Source organism: Castor canadensis, chromosome 9, assembly GCF_047511655.1.
Source record: "Castor canadensis chromosome 9, mCasCan1.hap1v2, whole genome shotgun sequence".
Classification (NCBI taxonomy): Eukaryota; Metazoa; Chordata; class Mammalia; order Rodentia; family Castoridae; genus Castor; species Castor canadensis.
The window spans coordinates 94741466-94758913 of NC_133394.1; the positions used below are offsets into that span (position 1 = coordinate 94741466).

At 37.7% G+C, this 17448-nt stretch overlaps 1 protein-coding gene and 1 pseudogene across 1 annotated transcript; both read right to left on the bottom strand.

Annotated features, from left to right (window-relative positions):
• Nucleotides 1–7709: 7709 nt before the first annotated feature.
• LOC109700067 (growth-regulated protein homolog gamma-like) lies at nucleotides 7710–9973 on the bottom strand. Its single transcript, XM_020185087.2, has 4 exons — nucleotides 9688–9973; nucleotides 9473–9596; nucleotides 9269–9352; nucleotides 7710–8452 (listed from the first exon to the last, which is right to left on the bottom strand). The coding sequence occupies exons 1-4, from the start codon at nucleotides 9782–9784 to the stop codon at nucleotides 8437–8439; spliced, it is 321 nt and encodes a 106-aa protein (XP_020040676.1). The 5' UTR covers nucleotides 9785–9973; the 3' UTR covers nucleotides 7710–8436.
• Nucleotides 9974–13684: 3711 nt separating this feature from the next.
• Nucleotides 13685–13874, bottom strand: LOC109691920 (cytochrome c oxidase subunit 7C, mitochondrial pseudogene; annotated as a pseudogene).
• Nucleotides 13875–17448: the final 3574 nt, after the last annotated feature.

Genomic DNA, 17448 nt, shown 5'->3' on the forward strand with positions numbered 1-17448 from the left:
CTGATGCTTGCTTTTGTGCCTAGGATATGATTTATTTTGGAGAAGGTTCCATGGGCTGCTGAGAAGAAGGTATATTGTTTAGAAGTTGGTTGAAATGTTCTGTAGATATCATGTAGATCCATTTGATCTATTGTGTATTTTAGATCTAGGATTTCTTTATTGATTTTTTGTTTGGATGACCTATCTATTGATGATAATGGGGTGTTAAAGTCTCCCACAACCACTGTGTTGGAGTTAATATATGCTTTTAGGTCCTTCAGGGTGTATTTGATGAAATTGGGTGCATTGACATTGGGTGCATATAAGTTGATAATTGTTATTTCCTTTTGGTCTATTTCCCCTTTTATTAGTATGAAATGTCCTTCTTTATCTCATTTGATCAATGTTGGTTTGAAGTCTACTTTGTCAGAGATTAGTATTGCTACACCTGCCTGTTTTCGGGGGCCATTGATCTTCTTCTATCCTTTCATCCTAAGCCTATGCTTATTTCTGTCAGTGAGATGGGTCTCCTGTAAGCAACAAATTGTTGGATCTTCCTTTTTAATCCATTTAGTCAAGCAGTGCCTTTCAATGGGGGAATTAAGTCCAATAACATTAAGTGTTAGTACTGATAGGTATGTGGTGATTCCTGTCATTTAGTTGTCTTAGTTGTTTGAAGGTTTGATTGTGTGTACCTAAGTTGAGGTTACTCTCTACTTTCTTGCTTTTTCTTTTCCTGTAGTTTGGTGTTGCCTGCCTTTTCCTGGTTATGTTGTGTTTCACTTTCTGTGTGCAGAATTCCTTGAACAATCTTTTGTAGTAGTGGCTTTGTGGTCACATATTGTTTTAGTTTCTGCTTATCATGGAAGACTTTTATTGTTCCATCTATTTTGAATGATAGTTTTGCTGGGTAGAGTATCCTGGGGTTGAAGTTATTTTCATTCAGTGCCCGGAAGATCTCACCCCAAGCTCTTCTTGCTTTTAATGTTTCTGTTGAGAAGTTTGCTGTGATTTTGATGGATTTACCTTTGCATGTTGTTTGTTTTTTCTCTCTTACAGCCTTCTTTAGTATTCTTTCTTGGGTCTCTGTATTTGTTGTTTTAATGATAATATGCCACGGGGTAAATCTATTTTGGTCTGGTCTGTTTGGTGTTCTAGAGGCCTCTTGCATCTGTATGGGAATATCTTTTTCTAGATTTGGGAAATTTTGTTATTATTTTGTTGAATACATTGCACATTCCCTTTGCTTGCACCTCTTCTCCTTCTTCAATGCCCATGATTCTCAGGTTTGGTCTTTTGATGGAGTCAGTGAGTTCTTACATTTTCTTTTCACAGGTCTTGTGTTGTTTAACTAATAGTTCTTCAGTTTTTCCTTTAGTTACCATTTCATCTTCAAGTTGTGAGCTCTGTCTTCTGTTTGTTCTATTCTGCTGGATTGGCCTTCCATTTTGTTTTGCAATTCACTTTCATTCTTTTTTCTGAGGTTTTCCATATCCTGACTCATTTCCTCTTTAATGTTGTCTATTTTTTCCTGAGTTCATTTATCTCTTTATTAATCGTGTTCTTTGTTTCACTTTGGTGTTTATACAGTGCTTCTATGGTTTTTTTTATTTCTTCTTGTGCTTTTTCAAATTCTCTATTTTTGTTGTCTTGGAATTTCTTGAGTGTTTCCTGTACATTTTGGTTGACCCTATCCAGTATCATCTCTATAAAATTCTCATTGATTACCTGTAGGATTTCCTCTTTCAGATTATTCTTGTGGGCTTCATTGTGTTCTTTGGCATAGTTTATCTTCATTTTGTTGGAGTCTGGATCTGAGTATCTGTTTTGGTGTTTGTCCCTCAGCCTCCAATCCTGGAGATGGTGTCTCAGAAGTAGTTCTGTCATTGTCTCATCAAAGGGGAAAAAAACAAACCAAACAAAAAAACACAAAACAAACACCACAAAGTGTCCCAAGTTCAAATGCAATACAGTTTCAGTAAGTTTTTCAGCATGCAGGTGTAGTTTGGTTGTTGTCTCATCAAAGGAAGAAAGGAAAAAAAAAGGGTCTGGAGACTGTTCTGTGAATGGCTATCTGTGGCTGTTGCTCACCTGCCCACTGCTGTCAGCCTGCTGTTGCTGGAGGCTTTATTTATGCAGATCTCAGCAGTGAGTTTAACACTCACCTAGCCCCTCAGGCTTTGTTTACTTAGAGTTCTCCTGGGTGCAACCACCACTGCTACAAGCTTTCCCCTTTCCAAGCACACTGGGGGAGGTGACACTGCACCCGCTTTCTCAGTCTGGTGTGTTTATTTACAGTTCACATGGGAAGTGGGTCTTCCCCCCTCTCCTGTGGAGTTTTCCTCCCAAGGCTACTTTTACAAGCTTTCCTGCTCCTGGTTGCTGGGTGTGTGCTGCTGCTGCTGCCTTCTCCAGCTGGCTTGTTGTAAGGGATTTCCCCTCCCTCCCTCCCTCTTTGGCCCCTCTTTGCTACATGTCTTTTTTTTGTTATTGCTTATTTTCAGTTTTTTTTCTTTTTTCCATGGGTGTGGGTTGGTCTGTCCAGGGGGCTACACTGGTCTGGCCCAGGGTTGTCTGTGGGAGTACCACATGCCGCTTAGCTCACCTTGTGGTCCACATCCTCCCAAGCCATCTGGGCGCGGCCGTCAGGTGGTGGCGCGGGAGCCCTCCTGGTTTCTCCATTCAGTGTGAGGTGGAGATGCTATGTGCGGGCTGGAGGTGTGGAGGAGTCAAAGTTTTGCCTCTTCTTGGTGGTTTTTCCTGTAAGGTGTATCTCCAGAGTCTCTCCGAGGTTTTACTTTAGGAGGCATGCTTTCTGCTTCCTCCCTCTAGCCGCCATCTTAGAATCTCCAAATGTTAGGTTTTTAGACAATATGTTTATATACAATCTTTTACATCAATGATGTATTGTGCAATTTTAAAAACTTTAAATCTGAAAAACCATGTTGCATCATTTGAATGTTCTCTATTTAAGAGCATAATAGACTTCCAAATAATCTAGAGTTACCTATAAAACTTTACTGATTTATGTATCTTTATTTATTATAGATGTTCATTGATTTCAAAATTAATTTACACATTCTAATTAATATCTTTGTTATGCTACCACCTCAGATACTTTATTTTTGAAAGGGTATGTTACAACCTTTAGAATGGAATCTTGAGCAATTTTTCTCTTTCACAATACAAGAATAAATGCTCTGGGCCTCAGTCTCCTATATTCTTCTTCACAGTTTTCTTTTTTTGTCTGGACTGGGGTTTAAACTTAAGGCTTTGTACTTGCAAAGCAAGCCCTCTACTGCTTAAGCCACACCCCCAGTCCATTTTGCTCTGGTTTGTTTTAGAGATGCGGGTCTTGTGAAGTATTTGCCCAGACTGGCCTTGAACCTGGATCCTCCCAATCTTGGCTTCCTTAAATAGCTAGGATTACAGACATGAGCCACTGGTTCCTGGCTCAGTCTCCTATATTCTTAGTGGACCAAAGTTTACAAGCATTTTTAGCTCTGAAAACTCCAAGATGATGAGTTCTTATTTTCCCCTGATATTTCCTACTTAAAGGATTTCTTTTCAGTTATAGTAAAAAATGGAAGTATCAGGCTGTCTGTGTTTGTACACACCTGTAATACCAACTACTCAGGAGGGAGAGAATGGGAGAATTTTGGTTCAAGGCCAGGCTGGGCAAAGTGTTAGCAAGACTCCATCTCAACCAAGAGACCCTGTCAGAAAAAATAACTAAAGCAAAAAAATGAAGAGAAGGAGGAGATGGAGGAGATGGAATAGATGGAGGAGGAGGAGGAGGAGGAGAAGAAGGAAATTTCAAGTACCAACTGGGAATTTTTCAAATAAAACAATATGTGTCGATATACTGACATTGCAATGCTTTACATCATCAATTGTGTGAGATAAGTATAACAAAACTCTTAGTGATGATAAAACCAGTCACATTACCTAACTCTATTTAATATTTTAAGTCAATTTACAATACATTTACAAAAGATTGAGAGAAATAGTCACAGAGAAATCACAAAAGACCAATTATTTACTAATATCATAGTTAATATGCATGTATTGAGCTGCAATTATGGTTGGTGTTGGACCAACCAAATATCCATTCTCTGAAGTATTTATTGTCACCAAGACCATAACCTATGTAAGTATAAAAGAATTGCTTCAGTCCAGTGAAAATTTTTTAACACGATAATTAGATGTCAGATCTCAGTTGAATGTAATCATTCAATTTGCTAAATAAACACTGTAGATTGAATTAATTAACTATCACCTCTAATTAGAGAAGTGCATATCTTTGTATTGAAAATTTCAAAGTGATTAGATTTTTTTCTACCTCTACAGAACTTGACACTTGACAGCCTGTAGATATGTCCTGCTTTAATTTTAGAACTTTCACAGTTTTTATTTTGCTTAAAGCCAAAAAATCACATTAAATATGCTTTTTTCTTTTATGAAATGTTCCAGTGGGTTGAAAGAAAGAATAAACTTTATGAGGGCAGAGAGCAGAAGAATGTTTGTGAGAGCACAGTGGGCACCTTTGATTTCAGACCTGGGTGAATTCAACACTACAGACTTCTCTGTGCATTATAGTCTCAAGAGTAATTCTCATTGCCTTCTGCCTCCTTGTTGAAAAATATACAAGCCAATAAGGAAGTAAAATTTATGTTTCCAGTTTGTTTTACTTGGGATGAATGGGAAGTATAAGATGTACCAGACCTATTAATAAAGATGTGATCTTTTGCCATATTATTTCCCAGGGGTAACTATGCAATTCTCAAGAATCCAATGATATTTATAGCTAGTCATAATTTAAAAAATGTTGCCATGAGAAAGTTTTTGTGACTCTTAAGAAAACATTAATATGCTTTAATTTTTCTTTTTCTTTTGTGGTCTTAATAAAATCCACCATCAGGCTAAGAGAGTGACTGCCCAGCAAGTGTGAGGCCCTGAGTTCAACACTTGGTATCACCAAAAGAAGAAAAGAAGGAATCTGCATTTACTCATAAGGTATTGGGAAAATGGAGTTTAGAATAAATAATTTTTCATTGGTCAAGAGTAGGATGTTATGCTTCAAAGCTCTCAAAGCTGAATTGCTAAAAATGAATTATAAACTCAAATTTTGTTCTCTGTTTCATTAAATGACCTCAACTGTACCATATTTAACATCAACAAATCAAACCCTTTAACTGAACAGTTAACAGAATTTAACTGTTATACATAGCCTTACAAAATAAAAGTATTTACCTTAGGAGGAAGAAATACCATTGAATTTTACCTAAAATGAAGTATTAAAGCTCAACATAAAAGAAAAAGCTGAAAAACACTGCAAACAGAAGCATGCTCTAAGAGGTACAGCTTTCTGATGGGAAACCACATTTTAGGGAAAAGTCAACCTGCAGTAAGATTGAATGGCATGCACCACTGATTGTGGAGTTTTTGGTTTTCAAGTCAAGCAAAAAGCTACAATGAATCAAGAACACTTTTGAATACAATCTTAATTTCCTTAGTCTCAATTCCCAATGAACCAAGGGGAGGTGATCAAATTGTGTTTGTAGCTACCATGATGATAATAAGGAAATAATTATATAAACACAAGATCAAAATGTTGAAAGAATCAAAATAAGGGAGTTGTTTAGCTAGTTATTAGGGATTTAGTCAAAGAGATCATGGTTAGATTTTCAGAGATCTTCACTTTCAAATATGAGTCTATATTTTGACCTATATTGATGATAGAGAGTAGTAGACTCTTTACATTCTAAGATACTATATTCTCAGTTTTTAAAAAAATAATTTACATTAACATGATCTTTTAGACCCTGTAAGGACTATAAAAATTCTAAGTCACATCGAATACTTCATTTTCAAGTGCCTTATCTCTTGTCCCCAAAATATTTATCTCTTCTGACATAGATATTGTAAACTATACCAATAGTAACAAACGTTTGCACAGTACTTCTTTGTGCTGGCACCACCCTATATGGTTTTGGAGCCTTATCTTGAAACCTATTGCAATGCCTACAAAGATTATTTCTGTTTTGCAGATGAGGAAATTGAAAGTCCCCACAGAGTCTCCAGAACACTTTCACTTTAGCCCAGTGAAGCTGATTTTGATCTTCTGGTGTTTAGAACTTAAAGACAATGCATTTTCCTTATTTAAATCCACTAAATTGTCACAGCAGCCAGAGAAAATGATGACACAGCTCCACTTTAAATCAGATTACTTCCACAATTTTTATAAATTTCAAAGCCATGATCATTTCTCAGGCACTGCTTATCTCTTTACTCAAATTACAACTTGTAATTCTAGTAATGACTACAAAGCAGGGATAATAATATTGCACCTCTTTTATGAAAGGAGCAAAAAGGAAGTTTAGACTAATCCAGAAACTTGATCTCATGATCACAGTTACAAAGTTTTAGAACTAGAATCTACTCCCGGTTCTATCCATAGCCTCTTCTTTATTGCCATGTGGTCTGAATCTCCTTCATCCTTCTTTCCACATATTGTGTTAATAAGGTCTATGTTGATTTTTTAATATTCATATTTAAAATTTTGATCCTGAATGAATATGTGGAGTGTTCTAAGTTAGAGACAGATTTCTTGTTAAATACTCTAAGGTATCTAATAAGAAGTGTATTCCTCCTGCTTACCTCAGGCTTTCCAAGATGATTCAACTAAAGTCATATCCCCCTGTTCTACTTTAATAGCCAAGCACTCACTCCACAGGCCAGACATGAGAAAACATGATTTTCTCTACTTAAAAAGGGGAAGAGGCAATGTGCCCCACTCACCTCCATGGAGACATAATATACCTGAATCCTAGGTTTTCTTTTTCTCTCTCTCTCTTTCTCTCTTCCTTCCTTTTTTCCTTCTTTATTAAAATTTCAGATAGGGTCACACTAAACAGTCCACACTGGCTTTAAACTTGTGTGATCCTACTGCCTGAGTCTCCCAAATGCTGGTATTGCAGTTGTATACCTCTGTGCCCTCTCCAAAAGCCAGATAGTCCCCTTATCTCCTCTTTCATGATGCAGAGATGTCTCTAAATTCTGTGGTTTCATCTCTTTTGACATATAAATAACTACTACTGACTTCAAGGCCAGTCCAGACAAGTAGTTCATGAGACCCCCATCTCCAAAATAACAACTGCAAAGTGGACAGAAGTTGTTGCTCAAATGGTAAACTGCCTACTTTGCAAGAAAAAAGCCCTAAGTTCAAACTTCAGTTCCACCAGAGAAAAAAGTCACTTACATAATATGAAATACTCAGCCACTCATTTTTCTATCTCCCATCGCACACATTGTTCAAATTCTTCAGAAGAATCCACTTTACAATAATTTAGCTCTCACCTCCATTAAAAGGAACAGAATGCATAATTATTCGAAAAACCATTTAGTAAAATAATTTAAATGAAAGCTGTTTTCAAAATATCTATCAAAATTTCAAAATATTAAAGCTCCAGAATTGAATAGCAGGTTGGTTGTAGTGAAATAAAATTAATATTTTACCTAAAACAGGAATTATTAAGGAGGGGGCCCACATGGACTTTGGAAAAAGTATCATCAAATATGCCTTTTGAGAGAAACAGGGAAAGGGCCAGGTAGTGGTGGTAGCTGGCATGGCCTAGTCTGTTAGGGTTTTTAGTACCTTGGGTACAAATGTTTAAGGCATATTTAAAAAATCAATCAATCAAACAAACAAACAAAAAGACTCTTAAGAATTATGCTTTTGTGAAAGCTTTATTTTCATGTTATCTGCAAAACTACATTAATAAATAACACCTGTACTCCAAGACTTGAAGAGCACTGCACAGTTCTTGCTAAACAAGGCATTGTGCCTTACAAAGAAGACATAAAATGTCCAAGGTATAATTAGAACGTCATAGTTCTCAAAACTTCAATATCAGAAATGTTGACCACATTCTGTGAAAGTATTGCAATAAACAATAGCTGGCAATCTTCTAAACAGTTACAGAAGTCAATGTGTACCCACATTCCCTAACATTAACAGTGATCTGACTACATTTGATTGGATCTTCCACTCTTTATCTCCAGTCTCTATCACTATGGTTGGCATGGTTCCCTGCACAACCCTCCCCCAAAAATGTAATGAATGAACAACATTTAAAATCCATCACCTTCAAACTGAATAATAGTTAAGACTACACTAGCTGATTTAATATAAAACTGATCTTTTATAATAACTATATACAGTATTTTTATACACAATCAAATCTTTAAATATCAGAAAATATTAATATACAAGCATTGAAAAATAAATAAATAAATACATATATAAATAAATAGAAGAACTCTCATAAGAAATAGTCCAACACGCAAGGCATAGCCCAGGTATCCTGGGGACAATTTGTTTTGTCTCTTCACTTTGACTCCTCTTACAATCTCCTTTAAGAACAGCAGCAAACAAGTCCCCTCCTTCTTTCCAGATCAGTTTGTGTTGCCTCTGTGGTGAGAAAATGGTGTCTGTTAGTAGGTACTCAAAAAATAGACTGCAGAGTCCTCTTCTCTCACTTTAATCTTCCACAGTTTAAGATTCCCCAAATGCAGTCATCCTCTAGCCCTGCACAAGGGATTTACTGCCTGCACCACTGTACCACTGCTGCTCTATGTAGAAAAAACAAAACAAAAAAACTACCAGGCTCCTGGATACTGTCTAATTAGGAATAGTAGATCTGTGGTCACAATTCTATTATTAGCTTCAAACACCAAAACGATATTGCACAGGTGTAGAAATGTACATGTATGACCTCACTTAAGCTTCATAGCAAACACCGAGTAACTATTATTACTTTTTAATTTAATTGAAAAAGGATGATAAGATGTTGAACCTCGACATGAACTCAGAAGGGTCTCGCTGTGAATTGTATGGTCTTCATCAGCAAGACTTAGAGGTACACATGGCCCGAACTAGTTTCTACCCTTTACATGGGAGGCCCATAAGGGACAGAGGTAAACATTGCACTCCGTAGGCAGGAGCCACATAGCATCCTGGGCCAGCTACGTAGCAATTAGAAACGCATAATTTGCCCACATCCAGTTGAGTAGAGGTTTAGCTGTGGAGGTCGAGAGTATTGGAAATTTCCTCTTGGAACCAGAGAAGACAAACAATCTAATGGTAAGATTAATTATGAAAATAGTAATCATGATTTCTAGTCCTGCAGCTTAAACTCGAGTTACTCTGATAGAATTTTTAGGACGCAGATACCAGTACTGTGACCCATGGCTCCAGTCACACGTGCAAACAGAAACAATTACTCACTTGTTCAGCATCTTTTCGATGATTTTCTTAACCATGGGGGCTTCAGGGTTGAGACAAGCTTCCTGTCCATTCTTGAGAGTGGCTCTACATGAGAGAAGGAAGGACCTGAGTGAGGCAGGAGGTCGGGCTGGGGTCAAGGTTGGGGTTTTGAACAGGATCAGAGTGACCCTGACTGCAGCAGCAGAGGCGAGAGGCTGAACTTACATGACTTCGGTTTCAGTGCAGTGGGGTCCCGGGGCCGTCACTTTCACGCTTTCAATATGTTTGGGGTGAATTCCTTGCAAGGTCTTTAGGCACTGGCAGCGCAGTTCTGTGACTGCGGGCGCCCCTGGAGGGAAAGAGACAGGGTTAGCGGGATGTCCCCAGGTTAAGCGGCACTGAGCCCTGTCCTGCCCAGGATCCCAGGGATTGCGTCCTACCTGCAGCGTGCTGGCAAGTGGCCACCAGGAGCAGCAGCAGCAGCGCAGCGTGGAGGAGGCGCGGGGCGCTGGGGGCGGCGGAGACGGCGCGGGCCATGGAGCTCGGGAAGAAGGAGGCGCAGTCTGGAGCGGGAGAGCTGGCGGGGAGCTGCTGTGGGCCTGGATCTGTGGCTCGCCAAGACCGGAGAGCCTTTTATACACAGCTGGGGGAAAAACCTGAGCTCGAGCCCGGGCCAGGGAAATTCCCGGAGTCCTGGCGTTTCCTCCCAGAACAGAAAGAAGACACCGCCCCGACTCTGGGCGATCTGGGTGTGGGACACATGGTGCCAACTTCCTCTGGCCTGGGTCCACCTCCCGCGGACGCTGTGACCGTGATGTCCACTCTCTGCCCCAAACCCCATAGACCAGTGACTGCAGTTCTGGAGTGACTGCCTGCGAGGGACCAAGGATGCCCAGACGGCCTCATGGGGGGATACTTGACAGTTTGGAGAAGGGGCCATTAGGATTGGCAGAGATAAAGTGGTGTGTGTGGTGGGGGGGGGGAACTGCTTCTCATAGCTACTTCTGTATAAATACACTCTGTTAAACTGTATCTCAGATCACACATAAGAATCTTTGCCTAGTTCCTGGTACTTACCACCACAAATAAATCACTTTTTGTATCTTATTTTCCCTGAGCCACAGGGCTCAGGGAAAGACCTATGTCAAAAGTTTAATTCTTGCTAAATTTAGAACATCATTACATAACTCTTCCTGTGAAATCCAGGAACTTCCGAAAGCCCAAGCAAATCCATGAGCGCTTCATTTTGGTGAATAAGACAACCTGATGGGTTGTCTTGGGGCTACTGGAGGCAGTGGTGCTGCGTTGGGTCTCATGCCAATAAAAGGTTACAGATATCAGTGACTGAGTTTAGGGTGAGTAGTGTCCTATGCACAGCTCTAAGAGGCGAAAAGATGTGTTCCTATGGCATATGCAAATGATAGATGGTAATTTCATCCTACTTCTTTGCTTTATGGAGACAAATCTCATTTCATTTACATCCTACATGGACTTTCCTGGCTCTGCTGATTTGATTTTCTCCTGGAGAAAGCAAACAATTTTGCTTTCAATGCTTTCTCATAGACATTTCAAACTGTTAACCAGAACCTTTTTCATTCAGTAGCTCTCTTTGCCGCCCTCAGTTTTAATGTCCTTGGTCAGATCACAGGTAGGTTCAGATGGTTTAGGTGTGAGTCTGAATGCAGATTTGTAAGAAGTGGGTGACATTCTATGGGAAGGAGTGTGGATGAGAGTGTGGATGGGCAGTAAGGGGAGGGAGTGGATGCTCCACAGCTGCTAGAGAGGGCACAGAAGAGCACCTGAGCCAGACTGCCAAGGTAGGAATTTCAGCCCCACCAGTACTGGGACATGACATTCCACCTGTTGATGCCTTAGTTCCTTGCCTCTAAATGGACATAAGTGGTAGCATTACTTCAAAATATTGTTACAATGAATCAATGTGTTAACATGTCAATATTTCTATTATCCCTATTCTCTTGGGATTTATAGCTGGAAATACTGTGTTTTCTTAAAATATATAATTAATGATTCATAAATTTAAAAGTTGTAAATATATATAGATGCATATGCATACCTCCTTAGTGTAGATAAATACAAACTGACAGAAAAGATGAGATTGTTCATTAAACTTTTTAAATTTTAGTCCAACGAACAAACTTGCTTTGTCTTCAACATTCAAATCCTTGCTTTGTCTTCAGCATTCCTAGTAACTGATACATTTAGGTATTCATGGGATACTGAGTAAACATAGAGTGATATAAATAATACTTTAACCTAACATGCAATGTTCTAAGGCATAGATTAATAGATGTGTAGACAGACAGATATATATAGATGTAGATATAGAAGATTAAGTTGCCACTTAATCTTCTAAACTGCCCTGGGAAATACTTACCAAATTCTCTTACATGACAACATATGAGGAAATGGAAGTCCAAGTACTTAAGTAATGTGTCTAGGACTCACAGTTAATAAATTTCAGAACCTGAGTTTCAGGCAGTGTGACTTAATCTAAACACAATGAAAATATATTTTAGGTGATTCATAACTTCAGATAATTGTTAACTTGTGTTTCAACTTCACTTTTCCTATAGCTTAAAAATAGCAAACTGCTCAGAAGACTCTAGTATTTTACTAACACTAGCTTTTACTAACAACAAGAATATTATTTTGTGAAGTGAATATGATGTACTTAACTTTAATAAAATCTCTATCTATCTATCTATTGCTTTTTCAAATCAATGTACTTCCATTCCAAAATTAGGCCAGTTGAAATGAATTAGTTGGCTCTTACTTGCTGAGAAAAGATCCACTGTTTTCTATTGACCCAGTTTGAGCACTTTATCATGTTTTGAAAAGGGAAATATTTTGTCTTCGGAATTAGCAAAAGACTGTCAAATCCTTATTGTCTTTATAAGTTAAAAAAAAACATGAGACTATTTGCTGTAAGGGTTTTCTAGATGCACTCTGAAGTACTGGCATAAGCAAATATTCAACGTTAATAAAGCATAAAAAAACTTTACAGGTCAAGTGTGGTAGTTCACATCTGTAATCCCAGCTATCCAGAAGGTGAAGGTTGGAAGATTACTGTCCCAGGCCACACTGGAAAAAGTTAGACTCCACTGGACAAACAAACTAAAAGGACTGGGGCATGGCTCAAGTAGTAGAGAACTTGCTAGGAGATAGCATGAGTTTGGTCTTCAGTATGGAAATATGTTTATGTGTATATGTGTGTATGTATAAATATACATACACATAAACATTTACAATGTGGGAGGAAAGTTAGTGCCATAGATACAAAGAGAATTAACTCATACTTTTTGTGCAATAAGAGAGCTGAATGTAGAAACAGAAGATTTAAAAACGCTGGTGAACACCATAATAAACTACATTAAGAAAACAGAGGCACCAAATACAACTCTTACATAGTGCATTCGTGAAAGGTTATCAGAGAAGATTTCTTAGAGGAAGAGGCCACTTTCATGCGTTTTAGGCATGAAGAGTCTTCCCAGTAAATGGGGGAACTCTGAGGGTAGACACATTCTGGAGGGAGAGGACCAAGTAGGCAAAGACATGGTGTTTGGAAAGAGCCTGGCAGTTCCAGGAGGAGCAAGTAGCCTAAGCACCTGGGGTTCCCCCATGAGCAGGGAGAGGAAAGCAGGGCTCCAACACTAGAGGCTGTGTGTCTGTAGGATCCTGCTTATCAGTTGGTTAGGATGTTATTTCCACTGAGAAGCCACTACTTGCATTTTAAGTTATTTCCATAGCCTTGTTCACAGGTTATGCTGTGACTTTTATCCACTCTTATGAAGAGGGTGGGAAATCTGGGTAAAGGACAGGTACCAAAAATGAGGAGATGGTAATATTAAATTCAAAATGCATTCTCTATTCGCATACAACATACAAGAGATAATGACAGGTTTTGCACAAGATAAATAATGAATAAAGAAAACATAATGGAATTTGTGTTTGATACAAAACCTGCACGCTTTCATCTGCTAACATAGCTAGTCTTTTATTTGGGAGGGGAGGGATTTGAGAAAGTGTCTCACTCTGTAGCTCAGACTGGTTTTGAAGTCACTCACTTCCAACTGAAAATCTGCCCTTATCAACCTCCCAAGTGGAGGATTAAATGCCTGCACCACCACACCTGGACTTTTTCTTTAACTCTTCTAGTAAGGACACCCAGATGTCCTCAAAAATCTGTAATTATTTTAATTCATTTTAATTATCACTAAACACCATCATATTAAATATGAAATTATTCCAAGTGTCTTATATAAACTGATTTTAATATAAACTTCTTATTTCCATTTTCATTTTTATGTCATGAATTTATATTCAAATATATCTACTAGCCATGAGTTCAAGAATCCAAAGATTCTGCCCCTCTTAAAATATTCTTCATATCTGTTAAATGGATGAACTAAAACACCCTTATTTCTTAAGCAGTTGGAATCTTACTAAAAGGAAAGGCACAGTGAATCTAGATCCAAAGTACAAAGACATCATAACTAGTAACCGTCATTTGTTTCACTGAAATTGAAAAATTATTCCCAGGTCCCTCCTCATAGTGTCTCTAACATACCACAGAGGTTGTGAATCTCTGGTTGCTCTGCCCCAACATGGCTCCTTTGGAAGCTCTGAAAAGGCCACAAGAGGCTATTTTCATTCTCTTAAAATTGTTTTTTTAATCTTTTGTGCAAGTGGTATTGAGTAATTAAATTTTGTTGTGTTCATATAATGTAACCCAAGAAATATAGACTATGTCAGACCATCAAAAATTTTAGGAAATGACAAACTGTATCTCCATGGAAATGTTTTTGTCATACTAGATGGTTATGCTGACCATGAGAACAGCATGATGACTGGCTTTAGGAAGCAAAATTTAGGAAGTTGAGAGATGAATTATAAACCACAGCATACACATCACGCACAATGTATGGGTATTCTCTTCAGGATGAATATATGGTCTCTTTCACAAAACATTTCCTGTGCAATGGATAAACAAATGCATATATGCTGAGTAAAGTGTCTATAGATGTTGACCAAACTGTGTTGCTTAATCCTCTCATACTGTTACTGGTTTTTTTTCTATCAAGCATTGAAAGAGTTTGTTACAATCTTTAACCATAAATGTAAATTTGTCTACTGCTCTTTTTTGGTTTCTCTATTTAACCTGTTACTAATTTCATAAAATTTAAGGTTTGTTTTTGTCTCTGAAGAACTGCTTCCTTTTTATTTTGAATCAGTCTTCTTTTTCTCTATGACTACTTTCCAGAAGTCCTTATTTATAAGTTAGACCTTCGTTAATAGATCAATTACTAATAAACGTATCAATGAGTTAATAATTTATTAATATATCCATGTTAGTTTTCAGTTTTTGCATGAGAACACTTTAATTCTTTTAATTTCAAGTTAGCAAGTGTCTAAGTATGGCACTGCCATATTTCTGTAATGCTTTATTTTCCCTTTATCCTGGTCTCGTATTTGGAAGAAGCCTCCAAGTCCAGCTCACCCTCACCTGCGTAGAGGGATTAACCTTCACCTTCAAGAAGGGAGAGAAGATATTCACATTACTAGAATTCTTCTGTAAGGAAGATTTGCCCTTTCTCCCTGTCACTTTGTTGTTGTTGTTGTTATTCTTTTAGTCTTTTATTACTGTCTTCTTTTGTATTGTTGAGGTATTACCTTTTATTCCATTTTATTGCCTTCAGACTTTTAAAGTCCTGAATTTTGCATTTTTCTTTTTTGGATTGCCCTAGAAATGATATTTTTTTGCTACCTTACAACTTTCCTTAGTAATTTCCTTAATAATTGAAGAATCATGCTGTATTCTAACTTCTTGTATTTCCATGTCCTTTCTGTTTGGGGTTTTTTTTTGTACTATGTTTTGGACATAGGACCTACACTTTGAGCCACTCCACCAGCCCTTTTTTGTGAAGGGTTTTTTGGAGACAGGAACTCACGATTTGCCCAGGCTGACTTCACACCAGTCCTGATCTCTGCCCCCTCAGTAGCTAGGATTACAGTCATGAGCCACTAGTACCCAGCTCCTTTCTGGTTTTTACTAAAAATATTTAATTACAGCCCTTCTGAAAATACTGAGAAGTACTCAGAAATAAATAACTTTTGGGCCTCTGCACAGTCCCAGTAAGAAAGGAGGCTGAGGACAACCGTTCAACCCAGACTGGACAATATAGCAAGAGCCCCATTTTATACTAACCACTGTGAAAAATAGCACTATTTTATATAAAACTAGAATTATCACTCTTCTTTATCATTAAGACTACTTCTTTTCGCAATTCCTAATATATAAATTAGACCTATATTAATAGATCAATTACTAATAAATATATGAATAATATGTTAATAATTACTAATAATTTAATATATTCATGTCAGATTTCTGGTTTTGCATAATACTTTTACTTCTTTTAATTTCAAACTATCTAGGGTCTAACACAAAGTATGCACTTTTAGACAGCCTAGGTATGTCTTATTTATACAATCTGATAATATTTGACTTTTGTATGGACTGTTTATTCCATTTAAATTTTCTATAATTCTTAATATAGTTGTATCAAAGTCTGCTATCTTGCTATTCAGTTTGCCTTACATTTTAAAAATTAGATTTTAAATTTGGAATAATTTTAGATTTATAAGATATTTGTGTTTGCACTAATCATCTGTTCTCATCAGCCTTTTGTTCAGTGTCCTCTAATGTTGACAGATTATAAAGTTATAGTGCATTTGTGAAAACTAAGAAATTATCATTGGCATACTGCTAGTTATTAAATTCCAGTTTTTATTCAAATTTCACCAATTTGCCATTAATGTTATTTTTCCAGGATCCAACTCAGCACACACTTTGCATTTGCCCTTATGTTTCCTTTGGCCCCTCTGTGGCATCAAAGCTATGAATAGTGTCTTGTTTTTTCAGACCTCAACCATTTTGAAGTATACTGGTTGGGTAGAATACCCTTAAATTTTTTTTTTAATGTGTAAACAGCTGCTTTTCTTTCTTTTTTTTATTTCTATTTTTATTCATTTATTCACGTGTATACATTGTTTGGGCCATTTCTCTTCCGTACACCCTCATCCCCTCCCTCTTCCCCTGACCCCCGCTCGCTTTCAGGCAGAACACGTTCTGCCCTTATCTTTAATTATCTTGAAGAGAAAATATAAGAAATAATAAGAAAGACAAAGCGTTTTTGCTAGTTGAGATAAGGATAGTTATACACAGAGATTTCTAACATTGCTTCCATGTACAAATGTGTTACAACCCAAGTTGATTCATCTCTAACTGACCTTTTCACTAGTTCCTGATCCCCTTCTCATATTGACCTCTGTGGCTTTAAGGTTTCTGTATTAGTCCTTTGCAGTGGGGACATCAAATTCTTTCATATTTTGTGTTTCTTACCTATTACCATTCCTCCTGTTTGTGCTTTCCCCCATGTGACCCAAGTCCAACCACACTGCTGTATTTGCCCTAGATCTAAAGTCCACATATGAGGGAGCACATATTATTTTTGGTCTTCTGAGCCTGGCTGACCTCGCTCAGAATGATGTTCTCTAGTTCCATCCATTTACTTGTGAATGATAAGATGTCATTCTTCTTCATGGCTGAGTAAAACTCCATGTGTATAAATACCACATTTTCCTAATCCATTCGTCAGTATTGGGGCATCTTGGCTGTTTCCATAACTTGGCTATTGTGAATAGTGCTGCAATAAACATGGGCATGCAGGTGCCTCTGGAGTAACCTGAGTCACATTCTTTTGGGTATATCCCCAGGAGTGGGATGACTGGATCATATGGCAGATCTATGTTTAGATTTTTAAGAAGCCTCCATATTTTTTTCCAGAGTAGTTGTACTAGCTTGCATTCCCACCAGCAGTGTATGAGGGTTCCTTTTTCCCCATATCTTCACCAGCACCTATTGTTAGTGGTGTTTTGATGATGGCTATTCTGACAGGGGTGAGGAGGAATCTTAGTGTGGTTTTGATTTGCATTTCCTTTATGGCCAGAGATGGTGAGCATTTTTTTCATGAGTTTTTTTGGCCATTTGAATTTCTTCTTTTGAAAAAGTTCTGTTTAGTTCAGTTGCCCATTTCTTTATTGGTTCATCGATTTTGGGAGAGTTTAGTGTTTTGAGTTCCCTATATATTCTGGTTATCAGTCCTTTGTCTGATGTACAG

Bases quoted from the DNA above. Each gene is read 5' to 3' on its own strand.
- LOC109700067 (XM_020185087.2), bottom strand. From the start codon at position 9,784: ATGGCCCGCGCCGTCTCCGCCGCCCCCAGCGCCCCGCGCCTCCTCCAC. The intron at 9,597-9,687 runs GTAGGACGCAAT...CTTTCCCTCCAG, and splicing joins CACTTGCCAGCACGCTGCAG to GGGCGCCCGCAGTCACAGAA. The intron at 9,353-9,472 runs GTAAGTTCAGCC...TCTCTCATGTAG, and splicing joins TGCACTGAAACCGAAGTCAT to AGCCACTCTCAAGAATGGAC.